The sequence below is a fragment of the Struthio camelus genome, chromosome 3, assembly GCF_040807025.1.
Source record: "Struthio camelus isolate bStrCam1 chromosome 3, bStrCam1.hap1, whole genome shotgun sequence".
In the NCBI taxonomy this organism is placed as follows: domain Eukaryota; kingdom Metazoa; phylum Chordata; class Aves; order Struthioniformes; family Struthionidae; genus Struthio; species Struthio camelus.
In genome coordinates, this window is record NC_090944.1 from 35092545 (window position 1) to 35111206 (window position 18662).

Genomic DNA, 18662 nt, shown 5'->3' on the forward strand with positions numbered 1-18662 from the left:
GGCCAATAAAGAACTGTCAGAGTTAAACCTTGAGTTAAACTGTCTTGTTGTTCATCCTCTTCCATTTGTATAGGAGGATCATTGCCTTTCCTCGTGGCTGACCCGTAACTGACCTGTGATCAGCAATTCTAAACAGCCTGGATTATGTATTTTCTGGTTTACACTAACCATATTATTGACTGAATTGAGCTCCTTAAACAAAATTAGATAAATCTATAGGGCTTGAGGTGGCAGTGAAGTTAATAGCATCTGCAGCAAAAGATAAAAGCTTTTTTTGGTGAATTTCATGAAGATACTGTCAAAAAATGTGCAGTAAAAAGTGGCTTTATTTTGAAGTTTAAGCCATTTTTTGTGAAATGTGTATGAACACAGTTTAAATTCACATCACTATCCAAAATCTGAATTTTTTTCATTCTCAGATGTCACTGAGTTTGAAGTTCTTAAGAGAGGTTATGAAGAGAAGGAGGAAAGGAAGGAGGAAAGGAAGGAAGATAATTCTGTTACGGTGATTTTGCATGCACTTTTGTGTCAACAATATGGATATCTTTAATATCCCTGAGTTCTACAAATTCTGTTAGAAATACCCACATTCAGTCATAACGTTTTCAAAGGACAATTGCGTTAAACACCCGTTCTTAAATATGCATACTTCTGATGTTTATTTCTGACTTTTTAATCAGATGTATGAAGCTGAACACTTCACAAAATCTGTAATCTTGAAAAAGGATAAAATAAGCAATATTTGAAAAGAACTTTTTCCCTCGTATCCTTTCCTCAATATACGATTAGCCTTTCATCCATTTTCCTTTCAGAAGTCAGGCCGAACAATCGATTGGTTCATGGTCATCATGCTGGTTTTGTATATTGAGCATGAGCGCTGTTTTGTGCTTGTGGGATTTCCCTGACACTCAAACTTTTATTAAAAATGAACAACAGCAGAACAGAGAATTCCTTAGCTGTTTTAGGTGCACACTGTCCAGGTCTGCTAATTTTTAAGTATTTGTCCCTAGCAGATGTCAAAAATCTTACTCTGCTGCTAATGGACTGGAATGTTCCTTATTAACCTTATGAGACAAGGATACCATCCTACTTGTTCCCAAATACCAACAGAAACATCTTTGGAGGACTACTTTTTCCACTTTGGTATTACCTTAATTGTGCCGTGAACTAGGGACGGTTTTTCACCAGAGTTGGTTCTGGGTCTTGATTGTGGTTCTGCGGGCGTTTAATAAAGCCTTCCGAAAGATCTCGCAATTCTTTATTCACTTTTTTTTCCTATATTTTTCTCTGAGACAGTTTCAACAGCGGTGTTGCTCAGGATTAAGAAATTTATCCTTTTGAAAAGCAAGTTGTGTATGTCTACAGAGGACTGACCTCCAACAATTAATTATATAATTAGTACTTGCTTCTCAACATTAAGTACAATCAGGTCATGCTCATTGGTCTGTAGGCTTCCACTAATTTGAAATCCAGCTATTACGTATATTTTTTAATTGGGCACTGAGATCCAAAATAAGAGTTGCTTTTCTTTGGATGCAGTGCTTTTTGTGCTATAACATAATCATCTTTAATTTTTAGAATTTCTAATGAAGTTCTGTTGCTCGCTGCATGGGCCTCCTTCTTTAAGGCTCATGGACCTCCTGGTGCGTAGCTTAAAAGTCCCCCATAATGCTGTGTTCTCATTTTCCACCTACTAAAAATGTGCGATAGACTCTCGTCAGTACCTACCTGTGGACTGCAGTTAAGATGTAGTATGTAGGCATTGAAGAGTCCGTCTTTTTAAATTGTAAGAAACAAGTCCAGTTTGTGTGCTGACTTGGATCTGCCAAATCTTCCTGCTCTTAGAAACGATAACAAAAAGTATTGTTTTTAATGCACTTCATTTCACCTGCCACCATTATTTTCTAGGGTCTACTATTGGAAGCACTTTTTCTACCTCTGCCTCAAATCCCCTGCCTGTCTTTTTTGATCCGTTTCTCATATGTTCAATGTACCTGTAGTACATTGAGTACATAGAGTCATTCCTCCAAGTAAAAACAAGAGATTTCAGGTAGCGATATACAACTGAACCTTATAGTTATGCCTTAATGGATTTTTTTATCTGTATTATAAAAACACTAGCAGCAGCATTGAATCCTGTAGATGATAATTTAAGTATGTTGTTTATTAATAAAATATGAATGTTAGATATTCAGTTCTTCCCATTTCATTTCAGAAACATGCTGACTATTAAAGGCCTCAAAGGTGAACAGCGTGCAGCTCTTGCATAAGCAAACTAAGAACAAAATTATTCTTCACAGTCTAGAAAAATGGGCCTGAATCATCTCTTCTTCCTCTAAATCTACCTTTAATAAACTAAGAGACTCTTTCATTGTTTCCAAGTGGCTAATTAACAAATGCTAGCAGAGTTGTCTGTTTTAAAGATATACTGCTTGTTTCTGTAGTTTGTAGTCTATAGCCTACAAATGTTCATTAGTACTGGGGTTTTATATACACTGTCTAGATTTTTTAAATACGTAAACTTTCAGCAAGTGGGGTTCACTGTTGACAATTTGTTTATGCAAGATTTTTAAGGAAACTGAATGGAGCAGTGGAAAGGCAGACTGGCAAACCTTGGCATACAGACTATTTGTAAGGAGGTACAATTTGAATGGAGAATTTTTTAATGTTTATATCACTTTGCATTTTTTTTCCAGAGTTTAAGGCTGCTTTTTCCCTTGGACTTAGTTGTGTATGGCAAAGCATGGCAGCCGTTCATAGTTTAAGGTATTGAAAGAGTTCTTAAAAGTGCTTTAGTAAAATGCAGTCTTCCCAGGTACAAGCTAGCCTGGAGCTTTTACTGCTCTGAATAGTGCTCTCTGGTTTATGGCCGAGGTCTCAAAAATGAGACTGGTCTCTGAGACTATCAAATGACAATTTTAATCCTGCATGGCAGATCAAAAAGTACAAATTATTAAGAGCTTAGCGCAAAGCATGCTTCATACTGTTGGCACTTTTAAAAAATAATTAATGCTTATCACATGGTCATGCATTGTTTTGTTTTTAGGTAGTCACTAAGTAATGCACGTGTGTATAAATGAGTACCTCTACTTACAAACAAATTTAAAACAGAAAGTAAAACATTATAATATTAATTCCAGGAGACTGAACATTCCCTAAATATTAAGGGGATCCGGTGAGAACCCACATGTTAAAGCTCTTAATACTTTTTTAAATAAAATATTATTTCTAACTAAGCAGCAAGTCTTTGAAATTCATCATAGAGAAAGCCAGAGGCTAGAGAAGTGCATTTTATTTTTCTCATGAATTTCCATTCCGGTATAGCTGAGTCTTAGGCTGTCAGAAAATCCTGGCATTTCCTTTCCTGTTTGCTTTCCTTAGGAAAACCTTGGCAGCTTCCCAAAATAGCAGCCGAATAGGAACAGTCTGAAGAGCTAAATGCAAATATTACAATTCTGCTACCGAACCAGCTGCGGCACACATGGCACTGAGAATGGGATCTGATGGTGCAACTACATCAATGGTGAGAGTAGAAAGAGTAGAGTGGGCTCCCAGACACTTTCCTGTCGTAATGCCAACTGTTTTCTGCGCAGTGTTAAGTGTAGGATCTCTACCCATGGCTAATCACAGTGACAGAAAACAGCTTGCTTGCTAAGTACCAGAAGTGATTTAGTTATCTACGGGAGCACTGTAAACAGAAAGGAAAGTGTTACGATTAAACAGCGTGCATGCTTGTTGTTTTACTGATGCTTGACCATTCTGTGCAGATTTAGGAAAATCTTTTCTTGCCTGTGATGTGTCAGCCTCAGGGCAGCAGCTGTTTCTTTGCACAGTGTCTTAGGTCTTTCGTTTCTTCCAAAGGTTAGGTTTATAAATGCTTCTTGGGAAGTCCCCACTGCAAAGCCCCAGAATATCCCCTTCCCACCTCTTCTCTCTGCGACTTGCTGAAACTCAGTTTTACCTCCAAGGAAGCAAGCTGCAGAGGAATTGGCACCTCTGTTGCCTGCCACGGTGAGGGAAGATCTCATGGTGCCTGTAATTCAGTCAGCTCAACCTAAGGTAACTTCTTACTAATCCTTCAGCCAGAATAACAACAACCAAACCCATAGATAGAGATCACATTTCGAGTTAATGCGGATCACTCCCATGTGTTTTGCAAGATACTCACCTGTAAAATTAATTGCGTGGATTTGAAGTGATATCACTGAAGGTATCATTATTTTAAGGCAGTAAGTGCATTGTATGCGTCTGGCTAATTCAGCCTGCAATGGCTTTCTTAAAGGTAATGCAGGAGGGTGTTGTACCTTCACTTTTCAGGGAAAACAATCTTATCTGCACTTCAGAGAACTTTTCTTTTGCATTATTTTTTAGTTTCATTTGTAGAAGAGCTAATCCTGATCTTCTGACCTGCTATTCAGAGAGATGATAAGCTGCACAAATATTGCCAAACTGAATAAAAGACAGAAATATCAGTTGTTAGAAGATAGTATATTCTAAAGACTGCATTTACCCGGTGTATTTCAAAATTATAAATCATGCCCTTTTTGAGATCTGCTGTTACCACTGTTATAGCATTCTTTGCTGCCAGAGTCAGAGATTATTTTTGTCATTACTTTTTGCTAGAAAATCACAGAATCACAGAATCACAGCACGGTTGAGGTTGGAAGGGACCTCCAGAGATCATCTAGTCCAACCCCCCCGGTCAAGCAGGGTCATCTAGAGCACGTTGCCCAGGATCGCGTCCAGGCAAGTTTTGAATATCTCCAGGGAAAGAGACTCCACTACCTCTCTGGGCAACCTGTTCCAGTGCTCAAGTCACCCCAACACACATTTTTCTTATATGTTTCTTGGACAGTAAAGTAGCCCATGTGCTTATGGATTAGTCTTTACCAGGTGGGATGCACAGGTAAACTATTTATATGGTGCTTTATGTGTTAATAATTTTCTGAGAATAATTTGCATTGATTTTTCCATATTGTATTAGTAGAGATTTGTAGAATTACGATTTACTTTCTGTTTTCTGGCCAGTGACTCTTTTCTTGGTGTTTTTAGTCTCACAAATTTACATTTTGATTATGTCTCACATCCTGTTTCAGAGACAAGTTGTTACAACTATTGAAGAGTGCTAATGTACATGTTAGAAGTTAATTTTTATTCTATTTAAATTTAGTTTTCATCTGAAAATGCTCGTATTGTGTAGGAGGCATGTGACACGATAAGTTTATCATGTCTGGGTAATATTTATCGTGGGCTGGGGATCAGAAAATGCATTCAGTTCTGAGCTATATACTTTGCATATCTTCAGGACTGAGGGTGCAAACATTCTTTCTGAGCAGTAGGAGGAAAAGAAGGTCGTGATATCAGCTATCAGAGGATAGCCGATACCTCAGCTTGGTCTGAGGTAGTATTGCTGGCTGTTATAGTGAAGTGTCAGACTTCACCCTGTAGTTGATTAAATTGCTTTTAAAGAATGTAATAATGGAAGTATATTAGTGGAAGTACGTTGTGTGGTTATGGTCTATTGCTCTCTGAATGCCGAGCCAATTTAAATACATTGAATACGATCCCAGGGAGTCAATTTTGGTGATAATATAGTACAAGCAGTGACATTAACTTCATGGAAGTTGCAGAAGTGTAAATCATCTGAGTATGTGTTACATTACGTTGCCGCAGTAATTGCAGGAGAGTGCATCATACGCAGATGTTTGATTACTGTTTATATTACTGCGTATAGGCTCTTATTTACAGAGCAGGGCTCCCCCGTTGTATTGCTTTTTGGCATTTCATCTCAAGGTATCTGTTTTGCTAGATTTGCTGTGCGGGACCTTAGCATGTCAACCAGCCACAGGGTGACCTGAGAGGTTCAGGTGCAATTCGCAATGGTTTCAAAGTACTTTTTGCAGTGGAAGGATGAGTTGTGGAAAGCAGTTCAGAACTATGTTTAATTTTGATAATTAATATGAGATTATAGCACTCTGGTGTGAGCAGCAGTAAATAATTTTGCAACAAAATATGCCTTTCGATATCAGATGATTTATTAGGATGCTGCTAATGCTAATTGCGGCAGGCATAAACTGGATCTGTCTGCTAGACCCTCCACTATAAACAACAGCATAACATAACTAAAAAGACTCAACCGTTTGTAATAGAGGTATTATACAACAGACTACTGGAAAAGCTGCCTGCTCCGATCACAAAACTTCTCTGTCTCTTTTTCTTGTAAGGTGCACCCTGTCAGTGTGCTGCCTGCCTCCTCTTACTAGCAGTAAGGTGTCTAATACTGTATCTTATTTCTGCATTGCATCGCGATGGCCATGCTCTGAGATAGGCCAGGTTCAGACAGAGGCAAACCGACGTCACAAGGAGATTTTATCTAAAATAAAGGAATTCCGACTACAGTACCAGGGAGAAGGCCTGGGAAAATTGAGTTTTTTTTCTGTCTGAAACACAGCTCTTTGGCCTTGGGGTGAGGAAAGTCGGTGGCGTTCCAAAAGCTCTGCACAGCAATATGGGGTTTTTGTCGTTGCGTTTGTAAAGTGAGCCTCAGGTAGGTTACAAGAAATAAATGTTCTTGCAGTGCAGGTCAGTCTTTAGCATTATTCTCTATCAGGTTATTGATAACATGATAGGTGCCTCTAGTGAAGCCCAGCCTGAGGAAGCTGTTGAGTTAGAGGATTCCTCTTTTTTACTATTTATCGTAAAGGAAGATTCAAATGGCTATCCATTAAAAATGAAAATTAATGCTTGTGAAAGGAGTGAAGATAGTGGCCAGTGAAAATGGTATACAGAACAGACGTACAAGGACATTATCGGTACAGAGTATTTCATAACATCTGTGCTTTAATTCTACACACCTCCATTGCAAGGGTTGATTTTGGTGTCCTAAAACTGAACTGCCATGCTTAAAATACAGTGATTTTTCTCATCAAAATTCTTACCAAAAATGGGAGGGAGAGAAAAAACCCTTTCCCTTTCATTATTCTTTACTTAGAGTCTCAAATTTGTTCTCTTTATGCCTTATACCAAGGTTGATAATAATTATCGAGCGTGGCAAGATTTGCTTGGATTTTGACAACGAGGGGAGTGGAGATCTTAGAATCATTGAACTGCAGACTGGGTCAGGGTGGAAGGGGCCTCCAGAGGTCTCCAGTCCAACCTTGTGGTCAAAGCAGGGTCAACTGTGGGGTCAGACCAGGTTGCGCAGGGCTTTATCCAGTTGGGGCTTGAAAACCTCCAAGAGCAGAGGCTGCACAGCCTGTTCCACTGTTTGGCTGTCCTCGTGAGGAAAAGGAATTTCCCTATGTCCAATCTGAACCTCTCTTCTTTCACTTTATGGCTGTTGTCTCTTGTCCTCCTGCCACGTCAGCTGTAGAGAGCCTGGCTCTGTCTCCTCAGCAGCCTCCTGTAGGCACTGGGAGCTGCTGTGAGGTCCCCCTGAAGCTCTCTCTTCTCCAGGCTGACCAAGCCCAGTTTCCTCAGCCTCTGCTCACAAGGCATGTCCTCTAGCCTCTGACCATCCTGGTGGCCTCCACTGTACTTGCTTAAGAGGTGTTTAGTGATATATGCGTTTGCACTTTTGGGGTCTGTCTGTGCAACTCCTTTTATATAAATCTTTGAACAAAGTTTATAAAGTTGAAAACTATTTCAGCAAATATGAGACATGTGAATGGGGCTGAAACAACTGTTCCTAGAAGTAATGACTGGCTCTATAACATGATAAATCTGTAGAACCGAGCATCAACCTCCATTTGCAGTCCCACAGCACATAATGTGGTGTCATGTGGTTGTATAGCTAAACTCTTATTTGCCAAGAATGTGCTTAATTTTGCCGGAAATGTCAACTGAAGTTGTTTACTTTAACCTTCAAAATATGCATAAATCTGTCTTTTGGGAGTCTTGTCACTAGGTTTTTATTTAGGAGTCAATCATTTCTTGAGCTCAAAGATTATTGAAAACTATTAAAGAATAAAAAAAACTTTATATTGAAATGACCTGGCACTTTAGAAATAATGAGTTTTAAAATGTTAGTTTACTTGATACTGTATGAATTTAGTAAAATATATTGGCTTGCAGAAAAATAACTATTTTAATATACTTTCCTAAACGTAGTGCTATGCAATGAAATTATACCTTTCTGTCTTAAAAGTATCTAAAATGTTAAAGTAATATGTGAAGCACTACTTTTCTACTGCAAGCCGTATTCTGTTTTGAGTTTCAGGATAGTAATGAGGACAATAGAATATGGCTCTGCTGGTACCTTCATTTAAGTTGGTACAACTACTGATTTTATTAGCAGTAATTTTGCGTTTATTTACTTCAGCAGAGCTTCTACTCCTGTAAGAATGTAATCAAAACCACACTTTAACCTCAAAAAGCATTCACCACTTACAAAAAGATTTGGCAGATGAGAGAAAAAAGATGAGTAGTGAGAACCTAAGCTGATTTTAATTCAATTCTGGGAAGAGAAAATTAGTATAAAGTAGGTTGTTATCTGCATTGGCTTCAATTTTAGTTGATTATTGAAATATTTTCTTCTATTTAATTCCAAATCACTTATTATCCATAAGATGAGTTTTCCTGCTCTGCCAACTGTTTTATCCTCCCTAAAAGTGTAAAATGCTTAATTTTTCCCAGCTGAGGACCATTTTCGATCAGGATGATAATCAGTTTTTCAAGGTTTGGGAAGCTCTCCAGGAATTCTAGTGCTGTTCAGCTGGGAACTACGGCACTCATCCAGTACGCCCTGCGCTGCTGGGTGGCCTTTGTATGTGCTGTGAAGGCATAGGTGCTTGCTTTCAAAAAGACTTCTGGTTTTCAGACAGCAAATACATTTTGGAAAGAAACAGACTGTTTATAAAGAAGTCTCGTATAAGACACTGGATTGTTCTGCTTTAGGGAATTTACTTTACATGGAGTAGTGTTGTTATGCCCGTAAGAACCAGAATTTGTGGAACACGCAATTTTCTGGCCTCTTGTCTGCACTTCGAATTCTATCAGTTCCCTCTTCCTTGCTGGTTTTCAGAGTTATGTGGCTTCTTCTTACAATTATCAGGGCAGGAATAAGCTCTGCAATTTCAAAAACAAATGTAAAACACCATAGTGAAATCTTCTATTCCAAACAGCAGCAAGTAACTCATCCCACAGCTGTTATCAATTAGAGTTTTAATGAAAGTATGTAAACACTATAGAATACCAATTTTAAAGTAATTGCCTAGGCTTGGTCTCCTGAACTTAACAAATCTTGGAAGCCTGAATTCCTTACTGGGTTTCTCTGCCCTCAAGCTCAATACTGCCTTCTGCTGTAAAGTAAAAAAAGGCAAACGTATGGGGAAATGTAGCCAAAGAATTAAAAGTTAAGGGAAGGTTAATACCTTTCAAAGCCAGAATATTCTGTGACAGTTATGGAATCCACTCCCTCTGTTTCAAAGTCTACACTTTATAAGCAAACATCTACTTTAATTAAAGGAAGTCAGTCTACAGAAATGACCTTATCGCTGTGACTGTTATCACTTATCACTGTGTATCATATACATTGGTCAAATTTGGCAATCTTCTTCCTCCAGCAATTCAGTCTAATTATGTTTGTGTTGATTGGATTGACCGAGTGTTGCTAAGAGTGACTGAGCAGGCTTAATGAGGGCTTCCTTCATGAACAACCTTTGGTCTACGGGGGATGGAAAAATAGATGAACAGTCAGAGGTCAGATCATGACCGTGGCTTTGGCTGCATGTCCTCAGATCTGTGAGGATTTTTCAGCTGGCACAATGTAATGCCCATTGAAAGTCTGGGAGTGAAACCTGCTTTTTCTTGCAACGGGAGTTTGCTACTTTGTAGAATTCACTGTAAAATTTCCAAGACAGATAATTTAAGAATAATTCTACTAGTGAAGACAAAGAGGAGTACCCTGTTTATCTCTAAGATATGGTATATCCACATATCTTCAACAGCAGTGATTATTTTTGCCAATAGTGCACATGCAGCACTCTCATGCCACCGACTTAGTGGCCTGCTTGCTTATTGGTTTATTTATGTCTTCCTTTCTTTGTAAAGGTAGATAATGTCAAAGATAGCTATGTCCATTACAGTCAGCTTTGGTTTTTAATTTTATTACTTATTGTTTCTTCTTTTCTGTATCTGTTAATATATGGTTAATGCAGTCTGCTGAAGGTTCACTTCCAGGCTATTAGTCTTTGCAATCACAAACCCTACAGACAAGTTAACATATTAGATTCCTGCCGTAGGAGAACGTTAGAGGGGTTTTTAAAGGCAGTACTGATATTTGAATATTTCATGCCTTCACATCCGTGTACACTGATGAATCTATTCAAAATCTGTCTGTCTATCTCCTACATTTATATGGATACCTGAAAATGATGAGGAACTATTTCCAAAAGATCTGAAGAAGAGGAAAGGTTAAGAAGATAGGGAGTTGAGAAGGAGGGGCCACAAATACGTGGTGAAACAAAACAGTTATTTGAGAATGGACCTTCTTCTTTGATCTTTTTACCTAACATATTTGATCTATTTGGGCAGATTTCTGCTCAGACATAAATGAAACAAAACAGATGAATAAATAGTGTTGCCATGTTCGGTTAACTTTGCCTATTTCAGAAACAAGACCAAGCAGAAGGTGCAGTCTAAAAGTGATGACATTCTTACAGTCAGGATAAACTTTGCTATTTATCAGTCTTGCCTTTCAAATTTGGATTCAGAAATAATTTGCACTTTTAGGAATCGCATTCAGTTTTATTTTCAAAAAGTCACTAAAATGAATGAGGTAGTGCATACGGTATATTATCTCTGGTTTTTGAAGGAAGAATTGAATGATTTCATGCTATTCAGTTCCTTTCCACTTGATGAATTTGTAAATATTCTTTTGACTGCCAGGTGACATGTTATGGTAAAGACCAAGTCTTCTAATTTTTAATGCTTCAGGAGCTGTCAAAGCCATTTTCCTTTTATCTTTCTTAATGACATTGTTTATTCACTTTTTTTTTTATTGTGGGTCAGCTCTCTGGAAGGTATTAATGTTTCCAATGTAATAAGTACATATTTGGCATAAGTGAATCTTTTAGTTCTAAGTAGAAAGGATTCAAAAAGGTAATTCAGATGACTAGCTGGTGACATAGCTTTTGGTGTATGCAGTATTATTTACCTAGTTTTAGGAATGAGATAAATGTTTCAATTCTAGAATAAAATTAGTAATTGTAAGTTAACAACTTCAACATTAAAGTTGAGGTATGGAGAGTTTAAAAATTGATGAGAATGGTAAAGCAAGATTACTGTCAAGCCTGCCTTGATACCTGCGAAAGACTTCATTTGATTTGCATTTGCATGAGCATCCTAGAGCATGTCACATCAAAGAAGCCTCATTAGAACTTTTTATTAAGAATCTAATGGGTAAGAATATTATCTTTAAAAGTTACACAGATACCTGTTCATGTGTTATTTCCTCTGACAGTTCAATATTAGTTCTTCCCAGATTGCTATTGATGAGTTAATAGTCTATTGTCTCCAAAATACCATTAGCAAGATATTTTTTTCCCAGTCAGAAATACCTGCATTATTTGAGTAATTGAATGTAATTCAATTCCAGTAATTGAGTAGTAAAGGATTTCAATGCCTGTGTTCACTCTGACCTTCCTTAACCAAATTCCCACCAGCTAAGGAAGTTTCATCCCGATGAGTATGTTGAGTCAGTATGAATCCTGGGGTCCTCATTTACTTCAGCATCTCCTTATTGATTCCTTCAAACTCTTGCGCTATTAGCTTTATAATAATGACGAAAACCCAGAACAGTGTTTAGATTAAGATGAAACAGTGCCTTGTACAATAACAGTATTCTCTGAATTTTCTTTTCTGCAGTCACACCGCAGTTATATTATGGTGGTTCCATTTTTTTCTCACAGTATTAATATTGAGATCAGTTTCCAGATCTCTTATCTCCCACTGAGCTCCCTTTTTCCCACGTACCACCCATCCCTACACACCCCTACACACAACTTTTTGGCAGACTTCGGTGCTTGTGAATAGCGTCACACAAGCCGTCACCTGACTTCTCAAGCAGAAGATCCAATGATCTTGAGAAGCCTCCAAGGTTACGTTGTACCATATGGAAAATATTAGAACTTTCTGACGAATATTAGTGTGTTAGCTGTGCGGTGCTAACTTCAGTGAAGAATGTTATATATGCATTTATGCAATGCAATAATTTGTATCTTTTCTTTTTCATTCAGGTCATTGCCATAGTTATGGATATGTTTACAGATGTGGATATCTTTAGAGAAGTTGTAGAGGCATCTGCTAGAGGAATTGCGGTGTATGTCCTGCTGGATGAGTCAAACTTCAGTCACTTTCTGAAAATGACAGAGAAACAAGGCTGTCAAGTTCAGAGACTCAGGGTAAGGCTTCCTGTTTTATAGCGCATGCACATTCACTACTCATTCCTCTATAGGCCACTAAAAAGGCATTATTATTTTAAAAATAATTATCAAATACTGTTTTTTCAAAATAGCTATAAGATGTAAATAGGAAAACTCACAGCAGAACCTTCTATACAAATGTTATTCTCTTTGTAAAGATTTTTATCTTTTTTGTGTATTTCAAAAGTGTATTTGGTAGAATTATGTATTTTTTCACATGTTATTTAGAAAATAATTTCCACTGATTTCTATTTAGGGATGCTACAGCTTTGAAAAACTTAGCTTCTTGTTTGTTATGCTCTTCAATCAGCCTGCAAATAGAGTCATAAAGATTATGTAACTTGTTTAGAAAAATAAAATGGTTTACTTCATTTTATGACCATTTGTTTTAAAGTGTTTATATGTGAAAAATACTTTATGCCTATATTATATTTTCTTTTAGAAGTGTTTTCCTGAAAATCCATGTTATCATATATTTGTCTTATATAAAGAGTATATGGTATGATTGCACTTACTTTTATACCTGGAACATGTAATTTTCTGCGGTGAGAGAGGTGATAAGGGAAGTGCTAGTGTTTACATTTTTCACAAGCTCTCCTGTACCACTTTAAATTTAATAGGGAGCACAATCCAAATCATAAGCTGCACTGACCTGACATAAATACTTCATAAATATTTCTAGGTTTACTGTATTGTAGATAACACTGAAGACTGTTGATAATATTCCAAGGATATTTCCACAAAGCTTTGCAAAGCTCTAAGCACTTCCATGCTTGAAGTTCAATATAGTTCCATTCACAGTTCCTTGATTCTCTAAACTAGGTAGGTCATGTTTGCTTCTGGCAAGAAATGTTATAAAAGCTCCTCTTAGCATCAGTATTTTGAGAACACAATCTGAAAATCGGATAGGAGGTACGGTGTGTTTGTGAGCATAAAGAAGGCTTTTTTCTTAGGATTTCCAAGCAAAGCTATTTTTTACTTTTTTTTTTTCTCTGAAGTATTGACTTATACTCTTAAAAGTTTTAACCACACCGTTTTCCATGCTTGCTTCTTGCATCTGAGTGTGTGGGATTGCCCTCTGGTGGCCTAATACACAGAGCTATGGCAACTTTTGGAAAGAGCATCACAAATACGTTGCAGGTCTGTAAACACTGGTAGCGATTGCCTTCAGAAAGTCACTATTTGACAATAGCTCCATACTCTGGAACTTGAGGTACCACCATTTGCTAGTTACTTAGGTTAACTATACCTAGAGGTTGCCAAAAATGGTGTGTGGCTTTTCATGACTCCAGTTTTGTCCTCCCAAAAATAAATGAATTAGGAACAGGCACTTTAAGAGATATCTCGGAAAACTATGCCATAGGATGCATTTTCAAATCAGTTCTGTGCAATGAGTATCTATAGCTGTTGAGGATGGGCTTGAGGTTGCCTAATATGTTTTGGTAGACCTACAGACCTTTATACTGCGGTTGAAAGAGTCAATGTACATGCATTAGAGTGGATTTTATATGGATTACCGTGTATTAGAGAGGTTTGGATTGGGACAGTTCAGTGACATTACATTTTATATGTTTCTGTTTTATGACAGAGGAAATAAAACACATTCATACTCCAAGGGGTTTACCTAGACTGTTTTGAAGCATATCAGAAAATGAAAAATATGTGCCAAAGAGCTAAACAGTAATACTGTTGTGTGGCCTCTTTTTAGTTTAGCTTGTAGTAAAGCTCTTCAAGTTAATGGTCTTCTCGTCCAAGACTCCCGACTCCCAATGGGTCTCACTGGGAGAACAGAAGCCTACTACTCCCACAGTAATCATTCTGGTCCTTTCTTCGGGATAAAGAGAAACTGATGGTAACTATGAAGAAAACAGTCAATACTTTGGAGATACTATGGAGAAGTTTTCAACCTCTTATCTTATTCTCATTGTCTCAAGGTTCACAAAAACAGACCACCATAACATTTTTGTGCTTTTGGCCCTCTTCTTCCACTCAGTGAAAGCAAGAAGAGGACAGAGATGTATGGCTGTATTTCTTTGCCTTGAGAAGCAGCACCAGCCGCGTTGTTCTTGTTATTCTCCAGCATGATTTGGTTCAGTCTTACAGAAGTATGGTAGACATTCTTCTGAGGAGTTTCTGTAAAGCTTTTCTGTATTAATCACAGCTTTCTCTGGCTCTTTTTCTCTTCCTTTAAATTGGTAGTGAAATGAGATGATGCAGTGATGAAACAGATTGTATTTTTGAATCCAAATTTACGATTCAATTGTCTTCTTTATGAAAGAAAATGTAATTTATTCATAGCTCTAACTGCATAAAATTAACTATCTCTGCAGGCAGTTTTCCTTATCTGTAATCTGACTGCTATCAGGGCATGTTTCCCTCCATTGACAGATATAACAAAAAAAAATTATACACAGTACGTTATAATTACAATTATTAGTTATCATGTGAATTCCATATAGAAGAATATGAAGTCAGGGGCTTACTTCTCTTTCTTTTCTCTTCCCTCTCTATTGAAATTTCTTTGGATTAACTTTCTCACCTATCTGATTTCCTGTTCCCAGTCAGTAATTCCTTCGCATAGAAATATGGTTGAAGTGTCACTACAGGTCCTTACTTTTTTTCAGATGATTTTTAAAAAACTGTAACAAAAATTTTTTTCCAAAGATCCTTTATTTCTGCCACTGCAGGAAACTATGACATAGATTTGCACTGCAAAATGCAACACTGAGACAATCCCATGTACCACTAGAGTTCAGTCACTTAATTTTGGATTAGAAACAATGAATCAATGTAGAAAAGTCTAGTGTTGTTTAATGCCAAAGAAGTCAATCCAGTTTCTCAGCAGATGTCAGATCATCATATTTTATTGGATAAAAGGTGAGGCAGATGGCAGAGGCTCCATGTTCTGCAAAAAACTATTTCTTTGGCAATAGGGAAGAATCATCTCACTATAGGAGAATATTGCAAGTAATTTGACAGGAACTATTTAAGTCCTGATACTCCTCTAGATATTTTTAATGAATGGGAGAAATGAGAAAATAGTACAGGTAACAGGAGTTTACTTTGTTTTGTGAAATCCACTCCCAGATATGCATGTTTAGACGCCTAGTAGGAGCTGCTAATGTACCCTTAAAAGCCGAATCCAGCCCATTATTCCTCACCAGTGTTATCAGTATCATGGTTTTCCAGTGCTGCCAAGTATAGGCCAAATTTGTTAAGTCGGCGTGCGCAGCCTATTTGTCATATCTGTGAGAAAACTTGTGTGTGAAGGCCCTGACCGTAGTGAAGTCATTGTGAATTCGACATTGGTGGTCACTGAATCAGATTCTAAGTCAGAGCGGAAGCTAACGCAAAAGCTACTTAGCATTCCAGCAGTGAGTATTATCTCTTAGTAAGAGGAGAGGCCCAGGATAATAAACAACATTAGTAATGAAGAACAATATGAGAAATGTGACTTTTTTTCTTTCAAGCTCTTAGGCTAAATATTAGACATCCGTTTTCTTCTTTGTGCATGTTCTTGACAGCAAGTGTAAGGTGAGTAATTGAACACTAATAAAAACAGACTCTACAAAAATGAAGTGCTGAAATGAAATGCTTGAAACCAGTATTTTCATTGTACTTATCCATCACATTAGAGATTTCTTATTGGTGAAAATAAATGGATAATGTTGAATGATACTTCCAAATGTTAAATGATGCTTGTGTGGCTGGTTCTCACTGGGAAGAGAGTGTTGCAGTCATACATAAAAAGAGAAGTTAGAGCTTGTTTCCCATATATCATTTAGATGACATTTAATTGGATGGCCCTCATGGCCATCCTTAAACTGAGGTTTGGCCATCCAGACACCTCTGGAATGAGAACAGTCCATGAGTCTCCTACAGCTCATGTCTGGAGGAGAAAGAAGCTGCGTCTGGCTTCACAAGCCTCCTAAAATATCAAATCGTCAATTAAATTATACTTCCATAGGTTCCCCCTAGCAATCACTGACAAAAATAGGTTAGAGGACTAGACAGATTTTCAGTTTGACTTTTTACAGCTGATCTTGTGTGCTTTTGTGTGTTTCATCAGGCCAGCCTAATTCCTATTTAATGTGTAGGTTTATTACTTTCCAGTTTGCCCAAGATACTGCTCTGTAGGTTCCTACACAAATCATTGCTTTAAGCGACAGTGGTGCATAACGCTTCTACAGTAATCAGTGGTGTGCTGTTCTTAGCACTGTTATTATACGATTATGTGGCTTGAGGATAAAACCAAGCAGGAAGGTGAAGCCCATGTTTCAGACAAAATGGAGCTTGCGGTTCCATATGTACAGATATAATGCATATCTATACATATGCATCATAATGCATAATGCTTCTACTGCTTCTAATCCTAAATGGAAAACACTAACAGAGTCTCCAAATCAACCCCTTGTTCTTTTAAATCCTCAAAATACTGTCTGCATGTCCAGAGAGTATTCAAAGTGCTCATTCCTAGCACATAGTTAGACGATTTGAAGCAGGTGAAAAATATCAGCTGAGCTGTGGAGGAAAAGGAAGTATTACCTAAAGAAAGTGAGCGTGTTCTGTGGCACGTGATTTTGTAACACCATGTTCCAATCTTTTAGTAAGATAGTGGAGTCAGACAGGGAAGGAGCTGGTAGGATCAAAGAAGCAGGATAGAAAAGCTGCAGGAGTAATGCTGAAGAAGAAAAAGAAAGGGAGAAAAGGAAAAACTCAAGAGAACGGAGGAAACAGAATGACTAAGATTTCAAAAAAAAAATCCAGCGATATAATGTAAATTGTATTCCTTTTTTAGATATGCCTACTTGAAGTTATATTTCAAATTATGAACACCTAAGGCAAAGCTTTTTTGTATATGTATGGTAATTTGCAAGCCAATAGCTTTGATTGTGCCTACAGCATTCCAGATTCCCAAGTGATATTCTGTCCAGTATCAGTCAGGCCTTATCTCAGTCAGATTTGATGTATTCCGTTGACATGGCTTTAGGCCAGCTATAATCTCTTTCAGTTATTTGGAAATATAAAAGCTGTATCTCAAATGACCCCTCTTCAAGTTATAAGTGACATAAATATAAATATTGTTTAATATAGTTAAATATAAAAATGAAATGCAAATATAATTAAATTATGAACAGAATTGGGGAAATCACTTTTAATCATTGAAGTAAATTCAAATTTCATAACTAATTAAACAGTGGTTTAATTTATAGTAAATAAGTGTTTAATATGGTGATAATCTTTAGAGTGGGGTAAATTCCAGTATTTTTTTTTAAGTAATTACTTTTTCTATGCTATTTACCGTTCTAAAGAAAAGCTTTTCATTTAATTACTTTTACTTGCAGTTTGACTAGCTGGTAGAGAAAGAAAAATTTTCTTCATCGGGACTGGTTCGTTCAAAGTTCAAGAAAAGCAGCACTTGGAAAAGCAAGAAAACTTTCTTTCTTCTTCAAGGTTCTGAGTTCAAATCCAAATGAGAAAGGAGAAAACCTGAAGGAAAGAATAGTAGATTGTCAAGGGTGGTTAGCAGTAAGAGATGCAGACAGATGCCTAATGTTAACTTCCCATGCAATAATGCAAATGGGTTGGTTTTGTTTCTGCCCCTTCTTATTTTTGTCTGAAAATAGATCTAAGCATCCATCTGTACTTTTACTGAGCCCACATACTTTCTAAAATCTAATAGCACTACTACATAATACTTCTTTTATTTAATTAATTTGATTTGCAAAATTAAGATTAGGACATAAACTTTGTATCTGATATTTCTAGCACACTTACAAAACATTGAGGTCACTCGCAGAAATATTTTTAAAAATTGTAATAATAAAAGGAATAATCTTGAAATAATGTTTAGCAATAATTATTTTAACTGCTGTCTTCATGCATTTTAATTGAATCACATTTTTTGTTCAAACACTGCTTGACAAAAATGCCAAGTAAAAACTCATCTAATAATTCAGATTTAAGGAACTTGAACAGGTTGATTCAGATCATAATTTGCCAACTGAGCAGCTCTTATGTATGATTCTAGTCATTGCAAATTATCTCTGGGAAAGTTGTAAGCTTCTTTGTGTTGATGTATGTTTTAATTTACAAACAGACCATAAAATATATAGTGATTTAGAAAGTATATACTATTTGGAAAGATGCTTTCATTTTATGGAGATTTTCTTCTAGTCTTTTGAATTTCCTATTTGGAAAAATTACAGTTCATTCATTAAATTGTAGTCGATGCTGCAT

General features: G+C 37.0%; 1 protein-coding gene across 3 annotated transcripts in view; it reads left to right on the forward strand.

The window, feature by feature from the left end:
* FAM83B (family with sequence similarity 83 member B) overlaps positions 1-18662 on the forward strand; it is a 55954-nt gene that overhangs the window by 24723 nt on the left and 12569 nt on the right. For all 3 annotated transcript variants that reach the window (XR_011140099.1, XM_068937391.1, XM_068937392.1), the window contains exon 3: positions 12237-12401. Coding sequence is in view for 2 of the 3 variants with exons in the window: in XM_068937391.1 (XP_068793492.1) it covers positions 12237-12401 (165 nt within the window). In the remaining variant the exon portion in view is untranslated. The remainder of the gene's footprint in view (positions 1-12236; positions 12402-18662) is intronic.